At 46.3% G+C, this 21,135-nt stretch overlaps 1 protein-coding gene across 1 annotated transcript; it reads left to right on the top strand.

Moving 5' to 3' along the window:
• The first annotated feature begins 2,092 nt into the window (after positions 1–2,092).
• Positions 2,093–20,303, top strand: LOC128830097 (protein mono-ADP-ribosyltransferase TIPARP-like). The gene is made up of 7 exons (XM_054015853.1): positions 2,093–2,211; positions 2,687–2,741; positions 13,167–13,573; positions 17,859–18,030; positions 18,294–18,481; positions 18,567–18,839; positions 19,865–20,303. The coding sequence occupies exons 1-7, from the start codon at positions 2,093–2,095 to the stop codon at positions 20,301–20,303; spliced, it is 1,653 nt and encodes a 550-aa protein (XP_053871828.1).
• The last annotated feature ends 832 nt before the right edge of the window (positions 20,304–21,135 follow it).

Here is a 21,135-nt window from a genome sequence, read left to right as displayed (position 1 = left end):
TATGCAATGATTCCAGACTACGTGCTACTGGCCTGGCGTGGTAAAGTGTCCTACCATGGCGGAGGGGATAAGGCAGCCCTCCCCAGAAACCTTTTGCAAAGGCTTTGAGAGTACATGAAGGAGAGCTTTCTGGAGATGTCCCTGGAGGATTTCTGCTCCATCCCCATGCACGTTAACAGACTTTTCCAGTAGCTGTACTGGCCGCGATTGCCAGGACAAATTAATCATTAAACACACTTGCTTTTAAACCATGTGTAATATTTACAAAGGTACACTCACCAGAGGTCCCTTGTGCACCCTCAGGATCTGGGAGCACGCCTTGGGTGAGTTCGGGGGTTACTGGTTCCAGATCCAGGGTGATAAACATATCCTGGCTGTTGGGGAAACCGTTTTCTCTGCTTCCTTGCTGTGTGCTATCTTCATTGTCTTCATCATCATCTTCCTCGTACCCCGAACTCGCTTCCCTGTTGCGTGATTCTCCAGTGATGGAGTCAAAGCACAGGGTTGGGGTAGTGGTGGCTGTACCCCCTAGCATGGCATGCAGCTCCGCGTAGAAGCGGCATGTTTGCGGCTCTGCCCCAGACCTTCTGTTTGCCTCTCTGGCTTTGTGGTAGGCTTGCCTTAGCTCCTTAATTTTCACGCGGCACTGCTGTGCATCCCTGTTATGGCCTCGGTCCTTCATGGCCTTTGAGACTTTTTCTAATATTTTGCCATTTCATTTACTGCAACGGAGTTCAGCTACCACTGATTCGTCTCCCCATATGGCGAGCAGATCCTGTACCTCCCGTTCGGTCCATGCTGGAGCTCTTTTGCGATCCTGGGACTCCATCATGGTTACCTGTGCTGATGAGCTCTGCGTGGTCACCTGTGCTCTCCACACTGGGCAAACAGGAAATGAAATTCAAACGTTCGCGGGTCTTTTCCTGTCTACCTGGTCAGTGTATCTGAGTTGAGAGTGCTGTCCAGAGCAGTCACAATGAAGCACTCTGGGATAGCTCCCGGAGGCCAATAACGTTGAATTTCATCCACACTACCCCAAATCCGATCCGGAAAGGCTGATTTCAGCGCTAATCCCCTCGTCGGAGGTGGAGTAAAGAAACCGGTTTAAAGGGCCCTTTAAGTCGAAAAAAGTCATGTGGACGTGTCCAGGCTTAATTCGATTTAATGCTGCTAAATTCGACCTAAACTCGTAGTGTAGACCAGGCCTCAGACACTTTCTAGAGCTTTATAACTTAATTCCCTAAGGTTGCAGCCACTCTGAGCATGCTTCAGCTCAGGGCTCAGCAGGATTTTCCCTGCAAAACTGAGGGGACAAAAGCCAGAAATCAGCAGCACAAACCACTGAGCACAGAAAATGAAGAAGATCAAAGTCTAGAGACAGTAGAACAAATGAGGTAGAATTCAGAAGGGACTGTATATAGGGGAGAGGAAGATAAATAAGTTAGGGGTCTGAGTGCATCAGAAAAAAAAAAAGGAGGAACAGGAAAAACAGACACAGAGGGATAAATAAATATTAATGTCTCAAAGCTCCTTTTGTTAGTTTACAAACCCAGCAGTGTAATACAGCCCTGCTTTTTAATCCAAAAGTAGGGGAGTGAGGGGGTGGGAAGAATTTAGTGAGGAAAGGAAAAGAGCAGGAATCACCACATCCCTATACCCCAAATTGCTCCGTGTGTAAACACTACAAGCTTCCTGCACTCCTATGGCCGGTGTCTTGATTTCTCACTTACAAATAATAACGAATAATAGATTCTGTATCTCAGTAGTGTGTAGAGGTCCAAAGCATGGATCAGGGCCACATTCTGCTCAGCACTATAGCTGTATCTGCATCGGGTCCCATTATGGAAGAAACTGAAATAGTAGGGCAGGAGAAGTCCAGAACCAGATGTACCATACGTAGGACAATGGAGAACAAATTCCAAGTGAGTCAGGACCTGCTGGGAGATCACTGTACAGTATGCAGAGCTAAAGGAGAAGAGAAGACTTGGGTCCTATGTTCTGAGCTGCTTCATGGCTCATCATTAAATTTCAGTGTCCTTTTGCCAGGAGTCACCTTTCTTCAAAAGGCCTGAATCCAGATTCCCTCTCAGCAATGGCCAAAGTGAGGAAAAGAAACAAAAGAAAAAACACAGGAAATGGAGAAGAGCAGAACATACAGAGGAAGGTGATGCAGATGCTCTACAAACAGCGGCAGCAGCAGCAAGGATTAAGGTAATATTCAGTTCAGGGTGGGGAGATTTAACACAGAATTTAGCAGAGTTGATGTGGACATAGTGTGGAATCCCCAACATACCCATAGCCACCCACACCCTTTCTCTCCCTCTCCCTGGACCCTTATGGCAAGTGCCCCTTGTTGTTTTTCAGTTCTCTGGTTACAACTTTTCCACATGCGCCCAGTCAGTTAAAGGGCAAACAGGAGTGAGACTATTACAAACCAAACATTAATGTAACCTCAGATTTATCCCTGGGATCCCTCCAGTGCAGGCTTGTGGTGTCACCAGGTAATTGTGTGTACATGGATTAGAATAGTTTGAGCTCCTATTCCAGGGGCAGCATCCTTGCTGAGGGAGGAAGCCAGCTCAGAGAGCAGTGTATGCAGAGCTAGAGAAGAAGCCAATCCCAGAGCCCTACATTCTCAGCTGCTCCATGTCACATCATTTAATTTCAGGTTCTCTCCTTTTGCCAGAAGTCACCTTCCTTCAAAAGACCTGAACCTATATTACCTCTTAGCAACTGGCAAAGTGAGCAAAAGAAAAAAAAGAGGAAACGGAGAATGGAAAATGCTGGGGATGGTGACGAGGAAGGTCTAGAAACAGAAGCAGAAGACAAAGCAGCAACAGCAGTAAGAACGGAGGTTTTAGTTAGAACAGGATGGGAGATGAAACACTGCAAAGAGCAGGAGCTGGGCAAAAACAGTGGCGGCAATGTGGAAGGGTAGATAAGCTTTCTTTCCCTTCTCTCCATGAAAGGTGTGTGTGGGGTGTGTAGCGCTGTGCAGTTCAAGAACATGTTGGCCTTCCTCAGGCTAATTACTCCTCAAGGGACTCTCTGCACTTCCTGTGGAAAAGGCATGAAAATGAGTACCAAATCAGCCCCAGCTCCCTAAGCCACTCTGCCTAGTTCACTGCTATATAAATCTCCTCTTGTTCTTCCCCTTTCCCTGACCTCTGCTTGTCTAGCCTCATCTATAAGTGCCTTTGAACAGTAACAGTCTTTTTAGAGCTGGAAAGCACCTAGCACACAGCAGACACTACCACAAATAAATAAGCAGCACAACTAATAATGGAAATGATTTTGCCTCTCCTTCACAGCAGAGAGATGTGCTCCATTGTAGGGTGGAGGCCCCATTGGGGAAAAGTAGTGATGTTGTGAGGAGAGGAAGCCCTGGGCCTGGTGTAACATATAAAGAGATAATGGGGAATTCAGACCAAGTAGGCTGGTTATGTGAGAGGTATAGGCAATCAGGCTTACAGGTCTTACTGAGGGATCAGTGTATATAGGGCTAGAGGAGAAGTGAAGCCCGAGGCTCTGCATTCAGAGCCGCTCCGTATCTCATCATTACATTTCAATGCATCTCTTTTTGCCAGAAGTCCTCTTCCTTCAAAAGGCCTGAATCCACTCTCCCTCCCAGCAATGGACAAAGCCAGGAAAAGAAACAAGAGAAAAAGAAAAAACACAGGAACTGGAGAAGAGCAGAACATACAGGGGGAGGTGACAAAGACAGTCTGGAGACAGAAGCAGACGAAGCAGAATCAGGGCTGGATGTGGCTAGAGCATGGATCTCCCAGCACACTTACCTGCACACATCCACACTCTTCGTTTCTCATACTCTCTCCTTCTGCCAAGAGCTGCTTTCCCCTCCATGGCTGAAACCCACTTCCCCTCTGAGCAAAGGACAGAGCGACAGAAAGAAACGGGAGGGAAAGCAGAAGCACAAACAATTAGGAACACAAAGCGAAGGAGGGGGACACCTTCAGAGTCAAGAGACAGAAGCAGCAGATGGGAGAAATGAGGTAGGAGTCACAGAAAGTGGAGGGGAGGGGTAAGTAAAGGCAAAAGAGGCCAGGGTATAAGAGGATTAGAACTGGGAAAAAGGATAAAAGAGAAGCAGGGGGATATATACGGATTTCTCCCTCCCCTTCTTTCACTGTAATGTATTCCTGTTTTAGTTCAAGAGGCGTGGCCAGGAAATTAGTGAAGAGGGGAAAGGATGAGCAGCTCACCCCCCTGCCACATTCCTGCATGCACACTGGCAATGTCTTGCACTCCCCTGGCAGCTGTGCTACTTTCTCTCTTTCAAAATGTGTCCCCACTCTCCCTGTAGATACACATTGTGGTGGGGATGAGGCTGATACCTGCCTCCTGAGACACACAGGCAGGTCACTCTCCCAAAAGAGAACAGAGAGTTTGACTTAAAAGTGGGAATGAGGCGGTTGTTGGCTACTGGAGAAAAGCAGGCAGGAGACTCTCCCAAGTGAAAGTTTTCACTTTAAAAAAAAATGAAACGAAAATCTAAAAAACAAAGAAAAATTAAAGTGATTAAAGGCTACATCTCCTTCTGTCCCACCACAGCGCTCCCTAGACAGAAGTCTCCATAAACTTAATTTGCCCTTCCGAAATCCAGTCTGACATATGACTGAGTAAGTAGCACCCTCCAGTGGAGATTCTGGACATACGTTACAAATGCTTATTAATGCAGATTGATATATCCCCTGGAAACTCTCCAGTACAGGGTTGTAGTTCTACTGGGTATTTGATGGACACCTGCATGTGTGTGGGTCAGAGTGGGTCGAGCTCCCATTGGGGGAGTAGTGTGGGCAAAACATGGGAAGAAATTAAGCCTGAGGTGCTACATAATGTTTGATCCTTCTTCTCTTGTAACAGGAGACACCTTTTTCCAAAAGGCCTGAGTCTGTTTTCCCTCTGTGCAATGAGCGAAGGGAGAGAAAGAACAAACACATGAAATGGAGAACAGAAAATACCGGGGAAGGGCTAGAGACAAAAGCAGAGGAAGCAGCAGTGGCAAGAATGAAGGTTGTATTTGGAGCAGGGTGGGAGATTAAACCGAAAGATGAGCAGGCCCCGCCGGTGGAAGGCAACCTGCAGAGTTGGGTCTCACTGGAGATTAAGTGTATGTACTTGGGGAGCCGTTGAAGCCCAGGGATGAAGTCTCTAGGTATGGCAAGGTATGAGTTTGTGCATGCTGGGAGTGGAGAAGGTGATGGCCAGTAGAGTAGGTACACATAATTAGAGTCCTACTGCTAATGAAGACTGTACATGTAGCGTCTGGTTAGAGAAGAAGTGTGTGTTGGAAAAGTTAGGCCTAAGAAAACAGAGAGCAGTACAAATGTTGGGTGTGTGTGGAGAGATGAAACCCAAGACAAGTGGTCCTCTGCATATGTTTAAGTGTGACTCCTAACAGGATTAGTTCCATCAAGGGAGATGGGTATCAGGGAGTAATGACCAAGTCAGCAGGGCGCTACTATGAGAGAAGTATTGGACATGGGCTGTAAGTGTGGCAGGAGAGATGGGACTGAAGCCTGGTGTTCAAAGCAGTTTCTTGCCTTATTATTAAGGATTCACAGAAAGGACAGTGGGATATAGAGATTATAAGAAGCAGGGTGTGGGAGAAATCAGCCTAGGAGAAACCAGTGACAGGAATGTGGTAGAATGGCACGTGAAGTGCTGGGGCAGGATTTGGAGTCCAGCAACCTCCACTTATGGCAGCTCTGTGCTTCGTTATTAAATAGCATCATGTCTACTTCTTCCAGAAGCTGGGCTCCTCCAAGAGGCTGAAATCCAGTTCTGCTCTGGACATGGCACAAAATGAGAAAACGAAACACTGTATAGAGCTAACCCAGAGAAAATGTAGAAGACAAGAAAATGAAGGGGGAGGAGATGCACAGAGACTAGAGTCAGGCATAAGAAATGAGGTAGGAGTCACATAAGGGGCAGAGGGCATGTGTTGGCAAAATAAAGACACCCCGGGCATGGGAAGATTAGAACTGGGAAAAGCAGCACAGGAGGTGTGAAGGGGTGAAGATTGAATTATTCCCTTATTAATTTCCTTTAATATGTCAGTATTTTTAGTCTAGAAGTGGGGGAGGAAGTTACCACAGGAGGGGAAGGAGCAGAACCCCCTCCCCTCCAGCAATACTTTTGCATGCACACACATCACAGACTATCTGCACTCTCATGGCAGGGTCCTGATTACTTACTTTCAAAATCTGTTACACCTCTCTGCAGAGGCCTAAAGAGGGAACATTGTGGTGAGAAGGAGGCTGTTAGCTGCACCTTGAGAGACACAGAAGATTCTGGAGACTGGAAAGCTTTTGACTTCAAAGGGAAACACAGAATTTACCCCTATAAAACCAAAATAAATACAATTAAAGGCAAATTCTCACCCAGCCTAACTCTCTCCAAACATAGCAGAGTTGTTGTAATCTGTCGGCTCTGAATGTCTTTTAGGGCTAATCCAGGTTGACCCTGGGGATCTCTGCTTCTGTTCCATCGCTCTGGCCCTGTGAGCATCCAAACAGCAAAAGATGAAAAGTTTTCTTGTCAGCTATTTTTATTTCCTTCTTCCAGAATTCAAGCTGATGGGACAAGCCCTTTTGCATGTAGCCTCTTCATGGGTGTGAGGGGTCAATTAACAACGTCTTTGTATTGTGATGTCTCACAGTGGTCCATTTAGTTTTGATAGGTCTTCTTGAAAGGCAGGGGATGATCCCTCCTGACTGGGTTCTCAATTTCAGAGCAAACATTTTTTACAGTTAAAAAAGCAAAAACTTTAAATGTTACCTTGTAGCATGTGATAAAGATATTGTGAGAGTAACTTACAAGCATTTCATAAAGTCTAAACACTAAACACATTGTTATAAGTCTAATATCATCTTAACCATAATAGCACACAGGTGAAACAGACTGATTTCCAGCAATGAATTGGTCAGTGCTCAGCTGAAGCCTAAAGCCTTGGCAAGAGCTGGCACCTAGTCTGCCAGCATCACACACTTCACAGGCTTTCATTAATATACCCTCTCTAACATACCTGTGAAACCATACCATTGCTGAGTTGTGGCATGATCAGGGCTGTGCGTGTTCGTGTGGAGAAGAGTGGGTTGAGCTCCCACTGGGGAGCAGTGTCTTTACAAAGGGAGCAAGTCTACTGAGGGAACCAGTGCATGCAAAAATAATGGAAAATTGAAGTCCCAGGTCCTACATTTGAAACCAGTGCACAAAGGGCTTAAATTTCCTGGAGGCCCTCTGCCCCAGCCCCAACATGCTATAAAAACACCATGGGGGTTTGAAAATATTTACCATCACTCTGCTCCGGACAGCTCCAGCTGAATTTAAGTCCTGAGTGCACATCTCAGGGCAGGTCTTCACTACAGGGGGAGGATTTACCGGTACGCTGGAGTCCTGGGCAGGGGCGTGGCCTCAACCGGAAGAGTCAGGGCCTTTAAATCAAGATCAGCTTTAAATCAGCTGTGGCTGGGAGCCCCAGGCCCTTTAAAGCGCCGCCTGAGCCCCGGGGTAGAGGCAGCAGGGCTCCGACAGTGATTTAAAGGGCCAGGGGCTCCTGCCTCTGCGGGGAGCCCTGACCCTTTAAAGTGCTGCCCAAGCCCAGCTGCCTCAGCCGCGGGGTAGTGGCAGCAGGGTTCGGGCGGTGATTTAAAGGGCCCAGGGCTCCCCGCAGCGGCTGAAGCCCTGGGCCCTTTAAATCACTGCTGAGTTACTACAGAGAATTCTCTCCCAGGTATCTGGCTGGTAGGTCTTGCCCACATGCTCAGGGTCTATCTGATTGCCATATTTGGGGTCGGGAAGGAATTTTTCCCAGGTCAGATTGGCAGAGAGTCTGGGTTTTTGTCCGCCTTCCTTAGCGGTATGGCCCATGACTCACTCGCAGGTTTAAACTAGTGTAAATGGTGGAATCTCTGTAACTTGAAGTCTTTACTATGATTTGAGGATTTCAGTAACTCAGCCAGAGGTTATGGGGCTATTACAGGAGTGGGTGGGTGAGGTTCTACGGCCTGCAATGTGCAGGAGGTCAGACTAGATAATCACAATGGTCTCTTCTGACCTTAAAGTTTATGAGTAAAAAACACTGTAGATGGAGAAATGCAAAAAATGCAAGGAAAGGTGAAGGAGGGAGGCTAGACATGGGAGCAAGCACACCAAGAAATGAGGCAGGTTGAAGAGAAGGGGCAAGGGAGAAAGAGATAAAGAAAAAGGAAGCAGGTCCTAATAGAAGGGGGTGAGGGTGGTGTGTGTGTGTGTCCTATTCTCCTCCTCCTCCACTGCTTTAGTGTCACATGTTCTGTGAGGACAAAGGCTGTTGAGGGCAAAGATACAGCTATCCGCCCAATAACATACCTGCGTTCAAACACTCTTTCAGATTTCCTGTACTCCCATATGAGTGTCCTGGGTTTCTCACTTCAAAATCTGTTCCCTGTCTCTGGCTATGTAAAAAGTAGGTTGTTATCTGCATCCTGGGACAGGTAAATAGAGGCCCTGGCTCACAGGTGAGCAGAGATTTGATAGCCAGACTATCAACCTAAGTGCCACTTCCTGAGTCTGACATCATAAAATATCATTCTTAGAGTTCCTTCCAGCTGAGATTCTCCTCATACTTTTTAAAAAAAGTCATTGAGGCAACCTCTCTTTACCTCTGGGGATCTCTCCAGGGTGAGGCAGGCTTCTGTTTGAGCAAGTGCATAAGAGTCAGAGTGGACTGAGCTTCCCACTGAGGAAGCAGTGTGTGTAGTGAGGTCAGGTAACCCAGAAGACTAGGATGTCATTTTGAGCTAGAAGTGTGTTTTTGGGGGAAGGTGTGAAGGCAAGGATTGGGGGTTCACATTACAGGAGCAGTGTGTGGGAGGCCTAGAAGCCTGATGGACTCCTAGAGTAGCCACCCCTTCAGATAAAATGTCCCTACTTTATGCAGATTGGGCCAGTCAAGACACCAATCTGGCCCCCGACTGGTGGAGCCAGTATCCCTCTATACAAATTATCCCTCCTAGCGCACAGTGTGGGGTATAGGGATAATGCGGAATGTCAGGACTGGTTGTTTCGTTGCCATGACACTTTGCCGTGGTTACCCTTGGGAGGGGGGCGTTGCTCTGCACATAGCACTGACAAGTATTATAACTCCCTTATCAGGCCCATACTGGAAAGACTTTCGACCTATGGACTCATAAGGGACATTGTGGTGGTCAGCAGAGAGCAAGGCACTATGGGTATGGCTTTCCTTCTCACCCCCAGAGGAAGTGAGTCTCCCCAAGAGCAGTGTCGCTTGTTCCACTAGAGAAGAAAAGTGAGGGGGTCTGGGTAGGTTTTTTATGCAAAGATGACATTTCATTTTAGAGAGCAGTGCATATTGAGGGGGTGATGTCAACGTGGTGACCTCTGTGTGTGTGTGTGTGTGTATGAAACTAAGGATCGGGGAGTCCCACTGATGATGGAATCTATGCATTGGGGATGTGTAGGTTGTAGGCACATGCCTCTGAGAGTTGGGAGAGTGAAGCATAAGAAACCAGCCTCCCACAGGAGCTGTGCAGTGAGGGAAAAAGCCCAGGAGAGGCTGGGGGTTCCATTCAGAGAGCACTGCATATATTAGCTGCAAAGCCTACTTGCAGGAGAATTCCCTTAGAGCCTTGTTGCATTAAGAAGTGACGTCCAAGTTAGCTAGGTCCAACTACAGAGGGTGTGGGTGTGGTGGACCGTTGTTGAAGCCCAGGGACCAGCACTCAGAGCAGTTCCATACCTCATTATTAAATATCCTCATCTCCACTTCTCCCAGGAGACACCTCCCTCCAAAAGGCTCAAATTTACTTCCCTTCTGAGCAAAGGATCACATGAGAAAAAGAAAAACGTGTTAAAACAAAAGCAGAAAAAACTCAGAAGAGAAGGCCGAGGAGGAGGCGGAGCGGACAGTCTGGAGGCTGGAGGAGGAGCAGAAAAAAACAAGGCAGGATTCATGGAAGAATGGTGGCAGTGTAGAGAAAGAAAAAGGGAGCAAAGTCTGGCGGGATAAGAACCAGGACTAGGCTAAAGGGGATTTAAGGGGTGAAGACTGATTTCTACCCTGTTCCATCCTTTACTGTAATGTATTCTAGTTTTTTGAAAGGGGAGTGGCGAGATGATTGGCCAGAAGTGGAGAAAGGAGCAGGAACCTCTCCAAAACCAGATCTCACATGCACATATGCATGCCCTTGCACACCAAAGCAGGAGACTCAGCATCTCATTTTCACAATCTGGTCACACTCTGTCTCCATGTTCCCTGGACTGGAACAGTGCAGATGGGCCTGAGGCTGTCACCTGCGTCCCAAGACCTAGCTTGAAGGAGAGCAGAACTTGTAGACATCGAAAAAGAGAAGTGGAATTTAACACTAAGTCTAAAAAAGAACTACACTGGGAGCAGGAGCCTCATCTATACTAGAGCTTCTATAGGTGCTACCACTGGTTCCAGTGGGGATTTTTCTACAAGGTTCTCACTGGTGCTGGAACAATTTTTATAGTGGGGGTGTTGAAGGCAGAAACCATGTATTTGGGTTGTTGTTACTACTTCAAGCCAGGGGGTATGGCAGCACCCCTAGTTCCAGCACCTATGAAGGTTCCTAGTCTAGACATGGTCTAAACATGCATGAGTATAGGTGTTATTCTTGAAAGAGTGAAGCCTAAGAAAACAGGCTCCCTTTGAGGAATGTTGTGCAAAGATAGAAGTGAGTGCATAAAGCTTAAGAGAGGGCATCTCATTGACTAACCTCCATAGGCTTGTTCAGGACTGATAATTATTTATAATTAATAAACAGAGGGGATTCCACTAAGGGAGAAGTATGGTACTGGGGCATGAAGTCCAGGTCAATAGTGTCCTATTGTAGGAGCAGAGTGAAAGCGTGTGTGTTTGTGTATGTGTAAGCTAGTTCCTCCTGGGGGATTAAAGTATGGAGGCATGAGGGCAGCTGCTTTCAGGGCAGGCCCAGCATTAAGAACAGCTCCATCATGAAGTCTTGTCATCTGCCCTTGACACAGGAGGTTGAAAGGCTGAAATCCACCTCCCTTATGAGTGAAGGACAAAGAGAGAAAAAGGAACGGAAGCGAGAAAAAAAGCATGAAAATTGGGAAACTGCAGAAGATGGAGGAGGAGGAGAATATGTAGCTATAGAAGAGACAGGGAATAAGGTAAGGTTCAGAACAGGGCAGCAAGATTAAAACAAGAGAGGCTGGCAAAGCACTCAAGGAAGGTGAAGGGTAAATAAACTTTTCCCTACACTCCCACCCTTCACTATAGTGTATTTATTCTGACAGGGGAGGAGGACTGGCTAGGGACTGGGGAAATTGAGTGCACACCCTAATATGTTCTCCAGCTGCCAGTAACTCACCCCCTCCAAAATCTTCTTAGTCAGTTTTTTCCTGACATCACTCAGCAATGTAGCTCTCTGGAGTTGTGTATCTGGTTCTCTGGTCGCAGACTGATGCTGTCAGACAAAATTCACCCTGCTGCACTGGATCTGAAATATCCTTTTTGATCTTGCTTTTACGCACAGTAATTCCCTATTTGATTTTGCATTTTCCAGTTGTACACTGGGCCCCCAAGTTCCAAAGTTCTGGGTTTCAGCCAGTGCTTCATGTCCTCTTTATGGAATGTCAGCCCTAATGGAAAAAATCCTATAGAATTTAAGAATGAAACCAAAAGAATTCTACAGAAATTATTGTTAAAATATTTAGACCTGGGCTTTGACTTTTTCTAGGGCAGATAAGTAGGAAGGAGGCCTGTAAAGATAGTAACAAGAAATTTAGATTTTGTGCAGTGGCTGAGAGGGAACCACTGGTGATATTCAAAAAACAAGGGGTGAGTCTTGCTCAGAGCAATAGGCCAGGAAGATTATTTTAGCAGCTGCAGCATTTCCCATGGACTGAATGGGGGCAATGTGTGTGTTAGGGAAGCCAGTGAGAGGGATATTGGTATAGTCAAGACAGATAAAGAAGTAAGATGAGAACTGAGGAAGGGTTAGCTGAGCCCTTTTGCAGTGGAGACAGAGGTAGAGGAGAACAGATCTTTGAGACATCAAGGCAGAAGGTGAGGCAAGATCTGGACCTGTATTGGGTATGTGAGGAGAGAGAGAAAGAAGCATCTATTCTAAAGATAATCCAGAATGAATGATGATGAGGATGTGATATTGTCATCATGAGAGGAGCTAGTAGGGAGTGTTTGGGAAGGAAGACAAAGAGTTCAGTTATGGTAATTTTAATCTTCAGATAACAGAAGAGAAGTCAGACAGCCAGGCCAAGTTGCAGAATTGGATGGATTGGAGAAAGGTCAGAAATGAAGAGGTAAAATGGCAAATCATCAGCATAGACAGGATTGTTGGAGCAATAAGAGTTCAGTTTTGCTAGGTGCCACTTGATAGAGAGGGTGAGGAGGAAAAAGAGGAGAGAACTGAAGGCAGAAACCTCAGTAGTGAATGAGGGAGCAGCAGTCACTCCAAAATTATCATCTCCTCTGGCTTATGTGTTGGAATTGCCATGGGCAAAGACACAGAAAGTGTTTGGGAGAATCCCTCCTAACATTAACTGCTGGGGAAGGGGGCAAATGGTCAGTCTGTCTCAGATGAGTTTCTGGGTGAAACAGAAATTAATCCTGTGATTAGAAACCTTAGAATCCTATGCAAATGCCGTCAGCATAAGCTCCATATAGAATCAGTCAATATTCCCTTTGCTGCAGCCAGGCCCAAGGGGTGAGGGATGTTATCAGGGGTCTTTGTAGGGAATGTGGACTGACAAACCCATTCTTTCCAGGCATGGCATAGAAACTCCATTCCCCTCTCAGCCTGAGGCAAGCAGGGAGATCTGCAGGACCCAGGTCCTGTAGGGGAAAAGTGTTCAGGGATAGGGTAAATCTCAGGAGAGTAAACTAGGGGAGTAGTGTTTGTATATGCCATAAGGGGATGAATCCCAGAAGAGGAAGGATTCTAATTTGTGTGCTTTGAGAGGTGAACCTGAGGGGAATAGTGTCCTGATGGTGGTGCTGTGTGTGTGATGCCCAGGAGAAGAGGCACCGCCCATTGGGAGATAATACATGTAGGGCAGGAGTCAGGCCACCGGGCCTTCTATCCAAAGTCAATCTGCATCTTGTTTCTAAATTGCATCCTCTCCTTTTCTTCCAGGAATCATGTTCCTTCAAAAGACCAAGGTCTGCTTTTTCTCTGGCCTCAATATCAGCTTCTGAACATTCACGTCCCCACAGCCCATCCCCTGTGCCCATAAAGCGCAGGTGCAGCTCAAAAGTAGCTGGTTCATGTAACCAAGGAGAGTTTCCAAAGCGGCCAGCAAGTGAGACGGAAATCCAATTCCACACTCATCAGAGAGAGGGAATCCAGATCTGTGACCACTTTCTTTTGGGGAATTGCCCGCATGGGTCTATCTGTGAGCTCCACCACACTCGCTATCCCTACCACTGGCAAATAAAGTGGAAGGATAGCCAGGTCTGGCAGAGTGTGAACGACTCAGCTCAGCGACATCTGGAGAAGCTATACAGTGACACTGAGAGAGTGCATGTTAAACTGATTAACAAGTAAGTTGATGAGAAACTTCAGTCCTAATCTGGCTGTGGAAACACTGACTCCATAGGGAGAGCACCATTACTTCATTCTGGCTTTCCTGTAGGATACTGCAGCTGTGTACCAGGACTGATACAAAGCAATCCAGTGGTTGCTTTTACAAGTGTTTGTGATTTAAGTGTTGAATACTATTTAAAGAAGATCTGCATAGGTGTATATGCACTGACAACAAATAGAATATCCAATCAAATATGGTTGCTAGTCAGAGCTCTGGCAACATACATGTGGTGCACACATGTAGCCTGGCAGAAGCTCTGCAGTGGCTCCTCATGTTATTTCCTGTGAGGACAACAAGTGTCCGTCACTCTGGATCCTCCCATTATTATCCTTTAGAAAGAAACTGAGCTCCATTTCTGGTCCTCATTTTCTACCACCATAGTAGACAACCTGCTGTCTCTGACGACCAGAGTTAGATTGCTGGGCTGCTTCAGTTGTGCCTCCAAGCAACCTGATCCCCTCTGAGGTCAGATTGGTAAATACAATTGTCAGGGAAAACAGGGACTAGCAGCAGTAATACTGCACTCTCCCAACAGAAGGTAGTGTAAGAATGTAGGGATTTACATTTGAAAATAATAGCACTCGTTTCCTCTCTGAGCTTCACAATTCACTCTTCCTGCTTCTTCTAGTGGGGAGCACTAGGGGGAACACACTGGTGCTGGCAGAATAGGGAGCTCACAGCTTCTCCAGTGCTGGTATTTCCCATCAGGAATCACTAAGAACTACATTTTTCCTTCAAGTATTGCCAATACAGCCCAATCTTGGGCTGAGCCTGCACTCCTCTAGAAAATTTTGACAGGTTAGAGTTGTGAGGACTTTGCACCAAGCCATAGAATGCTCTATGTGAGGTTATACAAGGAGATGTGCTACCTTTCCCCCTCCCAAACTCCCACTTCAATGACTTCCAGTTGCCAAAAGAAGCAGAGCTGAACGTTTCTGGTCTTTCCCCTTGAGAGTCCACTCACCATTTTTAATTTGACCCCGGTGGGAATAGTTGTACATACATTTTAGATATTATGTAGCTAGATAATTGTAGTCTTACTAGGGCAATTTTATATCCCCTGAAGAGCTTGATTCCTGGAAACATGTAGCCCTTATAGATGGTAGTCCACAAAAAATAGACTCGTATTAAAGAATGCCAATTTTCTAGTTTGAAATTCCCAATTTCTGACCCTCATACCCAATGCCTAAGATGAATGTGTGACAGAAATGTACCGGATTGATGCTCCATCTGCCTGAACTTTAGCATCCAGTCTATCCCCTATGACCACTAGACCCAAGGGTGCTCACCACTAAGACAGCCACAAAGGATTTGGAAACACTTTTAGACAGGGATGGTGTCCCTAACCTCTGTTTGTCAGAAGCTGGAAATGGGCGACAAGGGATGGATCACTTAATGATTACCTGTTCTATTCATTCCCTCTGGGATACTGGCCACTGTCGGAAGACAGGATACTGGGCTGGATGGACCTTTGGTCTGGACCCAGTATGGCCGTTCTTACATACAATGTGACAGCACAAGGCCAATGGGCTCCCACAGAGGAGGAAAGCATCAGTTTGCTAAAATTTTGAGCAGGTAGGCTGACTCTTCTGGTAGTACAGCTGTAGATCAATGGAGATCATTTTCTAGTGCAAGTCAACAATACTACAACTGTAGTGGTCTGACCAGTGCTGTATTATTGCCTAGGCCTAGGGTGGCAAATTTGCAGGGGCGGAAACTCCCCTCCGCGCCCCACCCGCCCTGCTCCAGCTCACCTTGACCTCCTCTGCAAGCACGCCGCCGCGTCCTGTTTCTCTCCCCTCCCAGCGCTTGCACCGCGAAACAGTTATTTTGCGGGGCAGGGAGGGAGGGAGGAGGAGGGGGAACGCCACACGTTGGGGAAGAGGCGGGGCCAGGGGCGGGGATTTGGGGAAGGGATCCAATAGGGGAAGGGAGGGGGCGGAGTTGGGGTGGGGACTTTGGGGTGGGGGTTGGAACGGGGGCGGGAAAGGGGCGGAGTCGGGACGGGGCAAGGGCGGCAATTATTTCCCGGCCTAGGGGCGGCAAAATTATTAATCCGCCACTGGGTCTGACCACTCAGGGAGGAGCCAGGTATTAGAAGCTCCACTCACAGGCAATGGAAATTTTATCCTATGTGAGCATCCCATATAAAAAGCACTCTTTCAAAAAGCAGATTATCTCTTGAGAACTCTGCTCAGGCAACATGGAATGGTTGCTGAACCAGGATTCAACATCTCACCCACCCTGAAGTGGATCAGTTTGCCTGCAACAGGAATGCAAAAACTTGCCTCTACTTCACAAGGGAAGCAGATACCCAGTTCCTGGGAAAAGATGCCCTTGCTCAGAAATATCCAAACCATATATATTCTATGCCTTCCTCCACTATCATAGGGAAAGGAGTGCAGAAGATCATGGGGGGAAAAAGGGGCACAAGCAATGCTCCTGCTGTTTTACTGGCCAAGGAGGTCCTAGTGCTGAGATCTGGTCCACCTGTTGACATGACACCTGCCCAAAAGACCACACCGCCTATCATCAGAAGCCCCTTCTGCATCACAACTTGAACTACTTGCAGATAGCAGCCTGGACACCAAGAGGAAAAAACATAGGCCATATCAGCTTCTTGTAGAATAAGAGAGAGACTTCTCACTTCAAGGCATGAATCTACTATCAAGTTTTACTCTGCAATTTGGTCCACGTTCTACTTCTGGTGTGAAGGAAAGCATCCTATGATAAAACTGTGGCATAACGTGTATGGGCACTGAGCACTTAATGTCTAAATATAAAGGTCAGACTTGGGAAGGTAGGAGACTAATAGGGCTCATGATCTCCTTACTAAGTGCCTAGGTTTGGAAGCTCTTAGGCCTTTTTCTAGCCAGATGGATCAGAAGCTGCATCACGGAAGCTTGAGGGTGTCAAAGCACATTTGAAAATGAGATCTGCTCATGAAACTGAGCAAAGAAATATGCAGAGCAGCCAGGCAGTTTCCTGAGTACTTTCATCAGGTCCTATAGAGTTGATTTCTTATCCTCCATGGAGGCCTCCTTTAGCAGGAAGGTGCTGCATGGGATGGTTCCCAGATAAATTATTTCACAATTTTAGGTTATGGGGAGAGAACTTTCAGTCTCAGTCATTTTCTGCATTTCTGTTCTTCCATCCCCATATTTGTGGCTTTACTGCTGGCTACTCATCTTTCATCATAGAGTGCAGCAATGTTATGAATCAGAAAGGAACACTGCTTACCTGATCATTTCTCTTTGGGAAGTAACATCTCTCCCAAAGTGACCCATCCTCATCGTCTACTAGAGTAACAGAAGACTTGGTTTTTGGCCTCCTGATGTGAATATGTCTGAGTGTAGCCAGTACAAAAAGTTACAATTCAGTCAGAAAATTAAATGATCCCATTATTCTAAAAGTTGGATTGTTTATCAATTGTTGAGTGTTTCTTACAGCGTAGGTAGTACTCTTTCAGTAAGCAGAAATAAAGGGGAGCTGTGGGCAGGAGTGGAGTCCTTCCTGCAACAGACCTGAGTTCTTAGAGGCTGAAGATTCCATTCATGATGGAATAGGGAAGAAGTTCCTCCCAGAAAAGAAAGGCTCACATTAGAAAGTTTCCTTTTCATAAATCCCTAGATTATTTGTGGTTTGTGGTGACAGAGTTAGGGAACAAGATATCTCCTAATGTTTGAAGTAGACTAAAGCTTCTATCAAAACATGTCATGGATTTGCAGGTATCCCAGTGCCTGAAGGTTCCAGGGTGCATTCCTTTAGGTTCACAGAAGCTTCTAGGTTATGCCTTCAGAAAGTTCCAGTAGTGGAAATCTGTAGACCTGCTACCTGGAGCTCAGCCTGGCCCTGGGCTCCAGGTCAGGAGAGTAGTCTTTCAATTATTAATTAGAATAATCTCATGCCTACCTCCTTGGACTAATTGCTTGTGAATCTCCCAACTGTGTGGCTCTGTCCTGACAGTACCTGGAGACATAACACTACTCACCTGTAACTGGAATACAAATTCACACCACCCACCCTTCATCCTCACTTCTTGAGAGGGTGGAAGGAATTGAGAATAGGGAAACGCGGGGAGGGGAGATACAATTTTGCTCATGGTGGAGTCCTCAATAGTCAGAACATCTTAGAGGCTTCCAGGCTCGATATAGGCGACACAAGAGCATCCCAAAAATGGGGCTCTGTACTGAATCTGTTCTCAGAACTCCAGTTACAGAGCAACTTTTCTTCTTTCCTAGGAAGGCGTTGTCTGGGAAAGTCAACTTGAGTACATTGAAAATAGGTCATCATGGGCCTTTCAGTAATATACGGCGGCTGTCCAACACCAGTCATCCTGAGCAGAACCCCTACTTCCCCACTGAGTGGACAGTATATTGGGAGGATGGCAGCATCTGGAAGAAATACGAGGAGGTAAAAACAGTAGGACTCAGATCACCCTTTTTGGGAGGAGGGCTGTCTCTTCAGGGTATAAATCCATTTTGAGGATCTGTCTGTGTATGGTGGTGAAGGCAAGGACTGAATGAACATGGATTTGGAATTCCTTTTAGTGCCAGGAGATTGGTTGCTTCAGGGCGAGGGTGAGCTCTAACCACGAGGAGCAACATGCGTGGTGGAAGTGACTAGCCTTCTTCCAGCTACTGTAACTGCAGCTCTCCCTTACTCTCCCCTCTTAGCCCCTCTCGCATGATTTCCTTGCTGCCTTTGAAGACTGCACACAAGAGCATGTCTTTCAGCTGCGAGGCCACCGCTACACCATGGACTTCAAGCAGAGTCTAATATACAATCATAATACAGGAAACAGCCACACTATCCAGCTCCGGCCCACTTATCGCTCACCCCTCCAGATGCTGCCACAGCTGTGGTAAGGAACGCCACAAGTGATACCATCACTAATGGCATCTAAGTGGTGCTAGGATGAATTAAATTGTGTTTTATTCTCACTTTAGGACAATTCCAAGCAGCCCCTCAGAAATGCATTATTCTCCCACTTCTAACATCCCTGGAGAAGATCCTACAGATGGTTACAATGGCCCATATCCTGCCTACTGGATCAAGCGTCCAGAAGGCAGTGTCCCATTTGTGCAGGAAGAGGTGTTGCCATCAGAAGCAGCGTACCACACCATTTACACCCTCTTCCACAAGTCTCTCTCAGAGGACAAAGTTCTTCTGCTCTCAGTTCACAGGATCCGGAATGACTTTCTCTGGCAAAAATACTGCAGGTAAAATTGATGCTGTTCCAGAGGGTTTCAGAAAGAGGGTTAGATCAGAGTGGAAGTATTGATTGTGTTGCTCATTGCCTGGGATGCAAAAACATGAGCTCTCTGAGGACTGGAAATCTGTATCATTGTTAATGTGCTAGTGTGTGGATCCTGCAGTAGGTAGGAGATGGATGAGTGAATCCAGGTGCTAAATGCCCCACTGTGCAGATCCTACTATATTCAGAGATGGGAAGAAAGACCTGTTTGAGCACTATGGGATCTTGCTGCATACATAAACAAGGAATGTGAATCTCAGGGCTTAAGTCCCAGGGTGCAGATCTGCAGTACATGGTACTAGTGCCAGGATTTACATTTCCAACATCTGAATCATGCATCAGCACAATGTCAATATCTACATTCCAGTGTGCGATTTAAATGGCCAGCCTCCACATGTGGTGTGATTATTCTTTAAAAAGATGGCTAGAGTGCAGAAATACATGGTTAAGGTTACCTAAACAACCTTAACTCTGCCTCTCTGTCACCACCTCCATGGTAGCCAGAAAGACACAGTGAGTCACAAATGATATTCAGGTTTGGGATGAAGCTGCAGCCTAACTGTGTGAAGGTGGGAATAAGTGAGATGGTCAAATTTAATTTCTTAAATGAAGGGTGATTTATTGATGCAGACAGAAGTACAGGAATTACAACTGCAAATGCATGAGCAACACTCCTACTCTTACACATGCTGTATACAACTGTGCTTATTACCCAGGTTTAGAGGGCTAGAGCATCTAGAAGTTTGGTGAGCTTCTGTAGCCCCACTTCCATTTTTCAGAGTGAGTGATTAGATTATTTGAACTTGAACTCCAGGTTAATGGAGAGAGGCATTTAGCCTACAACTTGTTTTCTACATGTTGAAGAAGTAAAAAGACGGACACACAGAGTGGAGATGGGATTAGGTTCCTGGTTGAGGTGCTGGGGAAGTAACAAGTTTCCCCATAGGTCAGTAACTAACCACACTTGTTTCTCCTTTGCTCCCTCCTCAGCCAGAAGGATTTAATGTCACAGAGCCTCTCAGCAGAGGAGAAATTGAGGCTAGAGAAGCACCTCTTCCACAGCACTTCAGCCAAACGCCTGGGGTTCGCCTGCCAGATAAAGTTTGACACTCACCTCTCAGGATCACATGTGTATGGCAGAGGCTGCTATTTAACTGTGCGTGCAGACCAGGCTGACCGCTATGCCCAGGCAGGAAAGGGTGGGCTGCGCCACATGTTCTTGGCCAAAGTATTGGTCGGCAAATGTACACGCGGGAAAAAGCATTATTGGCAGCCTCCACAAATAGAGTCTGGTAGGGAATGCTTTGACTCATGTGTGGATAATGTGGCCAGTCCAAATATTTATGTGATCTTCAATAGCTACCAATGCTATCCATACTTCCTGATCAGCTACAAACTCTTATCTGACCCTGTGGTGCTAGATGATTGATGGACAGCTCAAGGAAGAGGGGCAGTTAATGCTCACTATGAATATGCAGGTTCACTGATGAGGACACCCAACCCTTCCCAGGAGCACACACCATCCTTTCCATACCCCACACCCCATCTCCTTCCTGCCACGATCCCTACAAAATGTTCTACAATCCATCCCATGGGGATGCACAGTGAGTGCTAGGTAAGACCATGTCTAAAAGCTTTCCAGCATACCTGAAAAAGGAGTCCATTTGGTTTCCAGAGGGTCTCCTCTCACGAGATGGGCAGTTTGCTAATAGCTGTTCAACACAGTACATTAGTACAAACATTATCGATGGTTATATTTTCACTAAGTTTTAAAAAAAAACCTGGGCCAAGATTTTGAAAGTTAGGCAGATGCCTAAATGTGGATTTAGGGGGTTAACTCCAGGCTTCTATTTTAGACCATCATGGCCATTTTCTCCCTAAGACTTAAAATTGTTAAAGTTTTGTAGCATTAAAACTTATCTTATTACTAATTTTGAGCACCCATGGAGTGTAGGACACAAAGTCAGTGAGAAGCTGCAGCAGCAGTGGAAATGCAGGGCAGAACTTCTCACATCCTCCTTCCCTTCTTGAAAGCCTCCGATCTTCTTGCATTAGCACTCTTGATTGAGCCAAAAAATTATTACAGTGACTTCCTGGGTGCTTGGGATTAGTCAGTTTCCTCTGAGTTAAGCTACCCAACTCATCTTGTTATACTGTATTACCATTCAGGGGGCTTGATTTTTTCCCCTTTTTGTTCAGTGTATTTTATGATGCATTTTAATAGGTGTTACATTTCCTTGTTTGTTTGAAAAATGAGTGAT

This window comes from Malaclemys terrapin, chromosome 1 (assembly GCF_027887155.1).
Source record: "Malaclemys terrapin pileata isolate rMalTer1 chromosome 1, rMalTer1.hap1, whole genome shotgun sequence".
NCBI lineage: Eukaryota > Metazoa > Chordata > Testudines > Emydidae > Malaclemys > Malaclemys terrapin.
The sequence above is the reverse complement of the archived record's forward strand: the minus strand, read 5'-3'. Positions and strand labels throughout refer to the sequence as shown.

Excerpts from the sequence above, each read along its gene's own strand:
- LOC128830097 (XM_054015853.1), top strand. The coding sequence starts at position 2,093 with ATGGCCAAAGTGAGGAAAAGAAACAAAAGAAAAAACACAGGAAATGGA. Across the intron at positions 2,742-13,166 it reads ACCTCTTAGCAACTGGCAAA|GAATCATGTTCCTTCAAAAG; the intron begins GTGAGCAAAAGA and ends CTTTTCTTCCAG. Across the intron at positions 18,031-18,293 it reads TCTGGAAGAAATACGAGGAG|CCCCTCTCGCATGATTTCCT; the intron begins GTAAAAACAGTA and ends CTCCCCTCTTAG.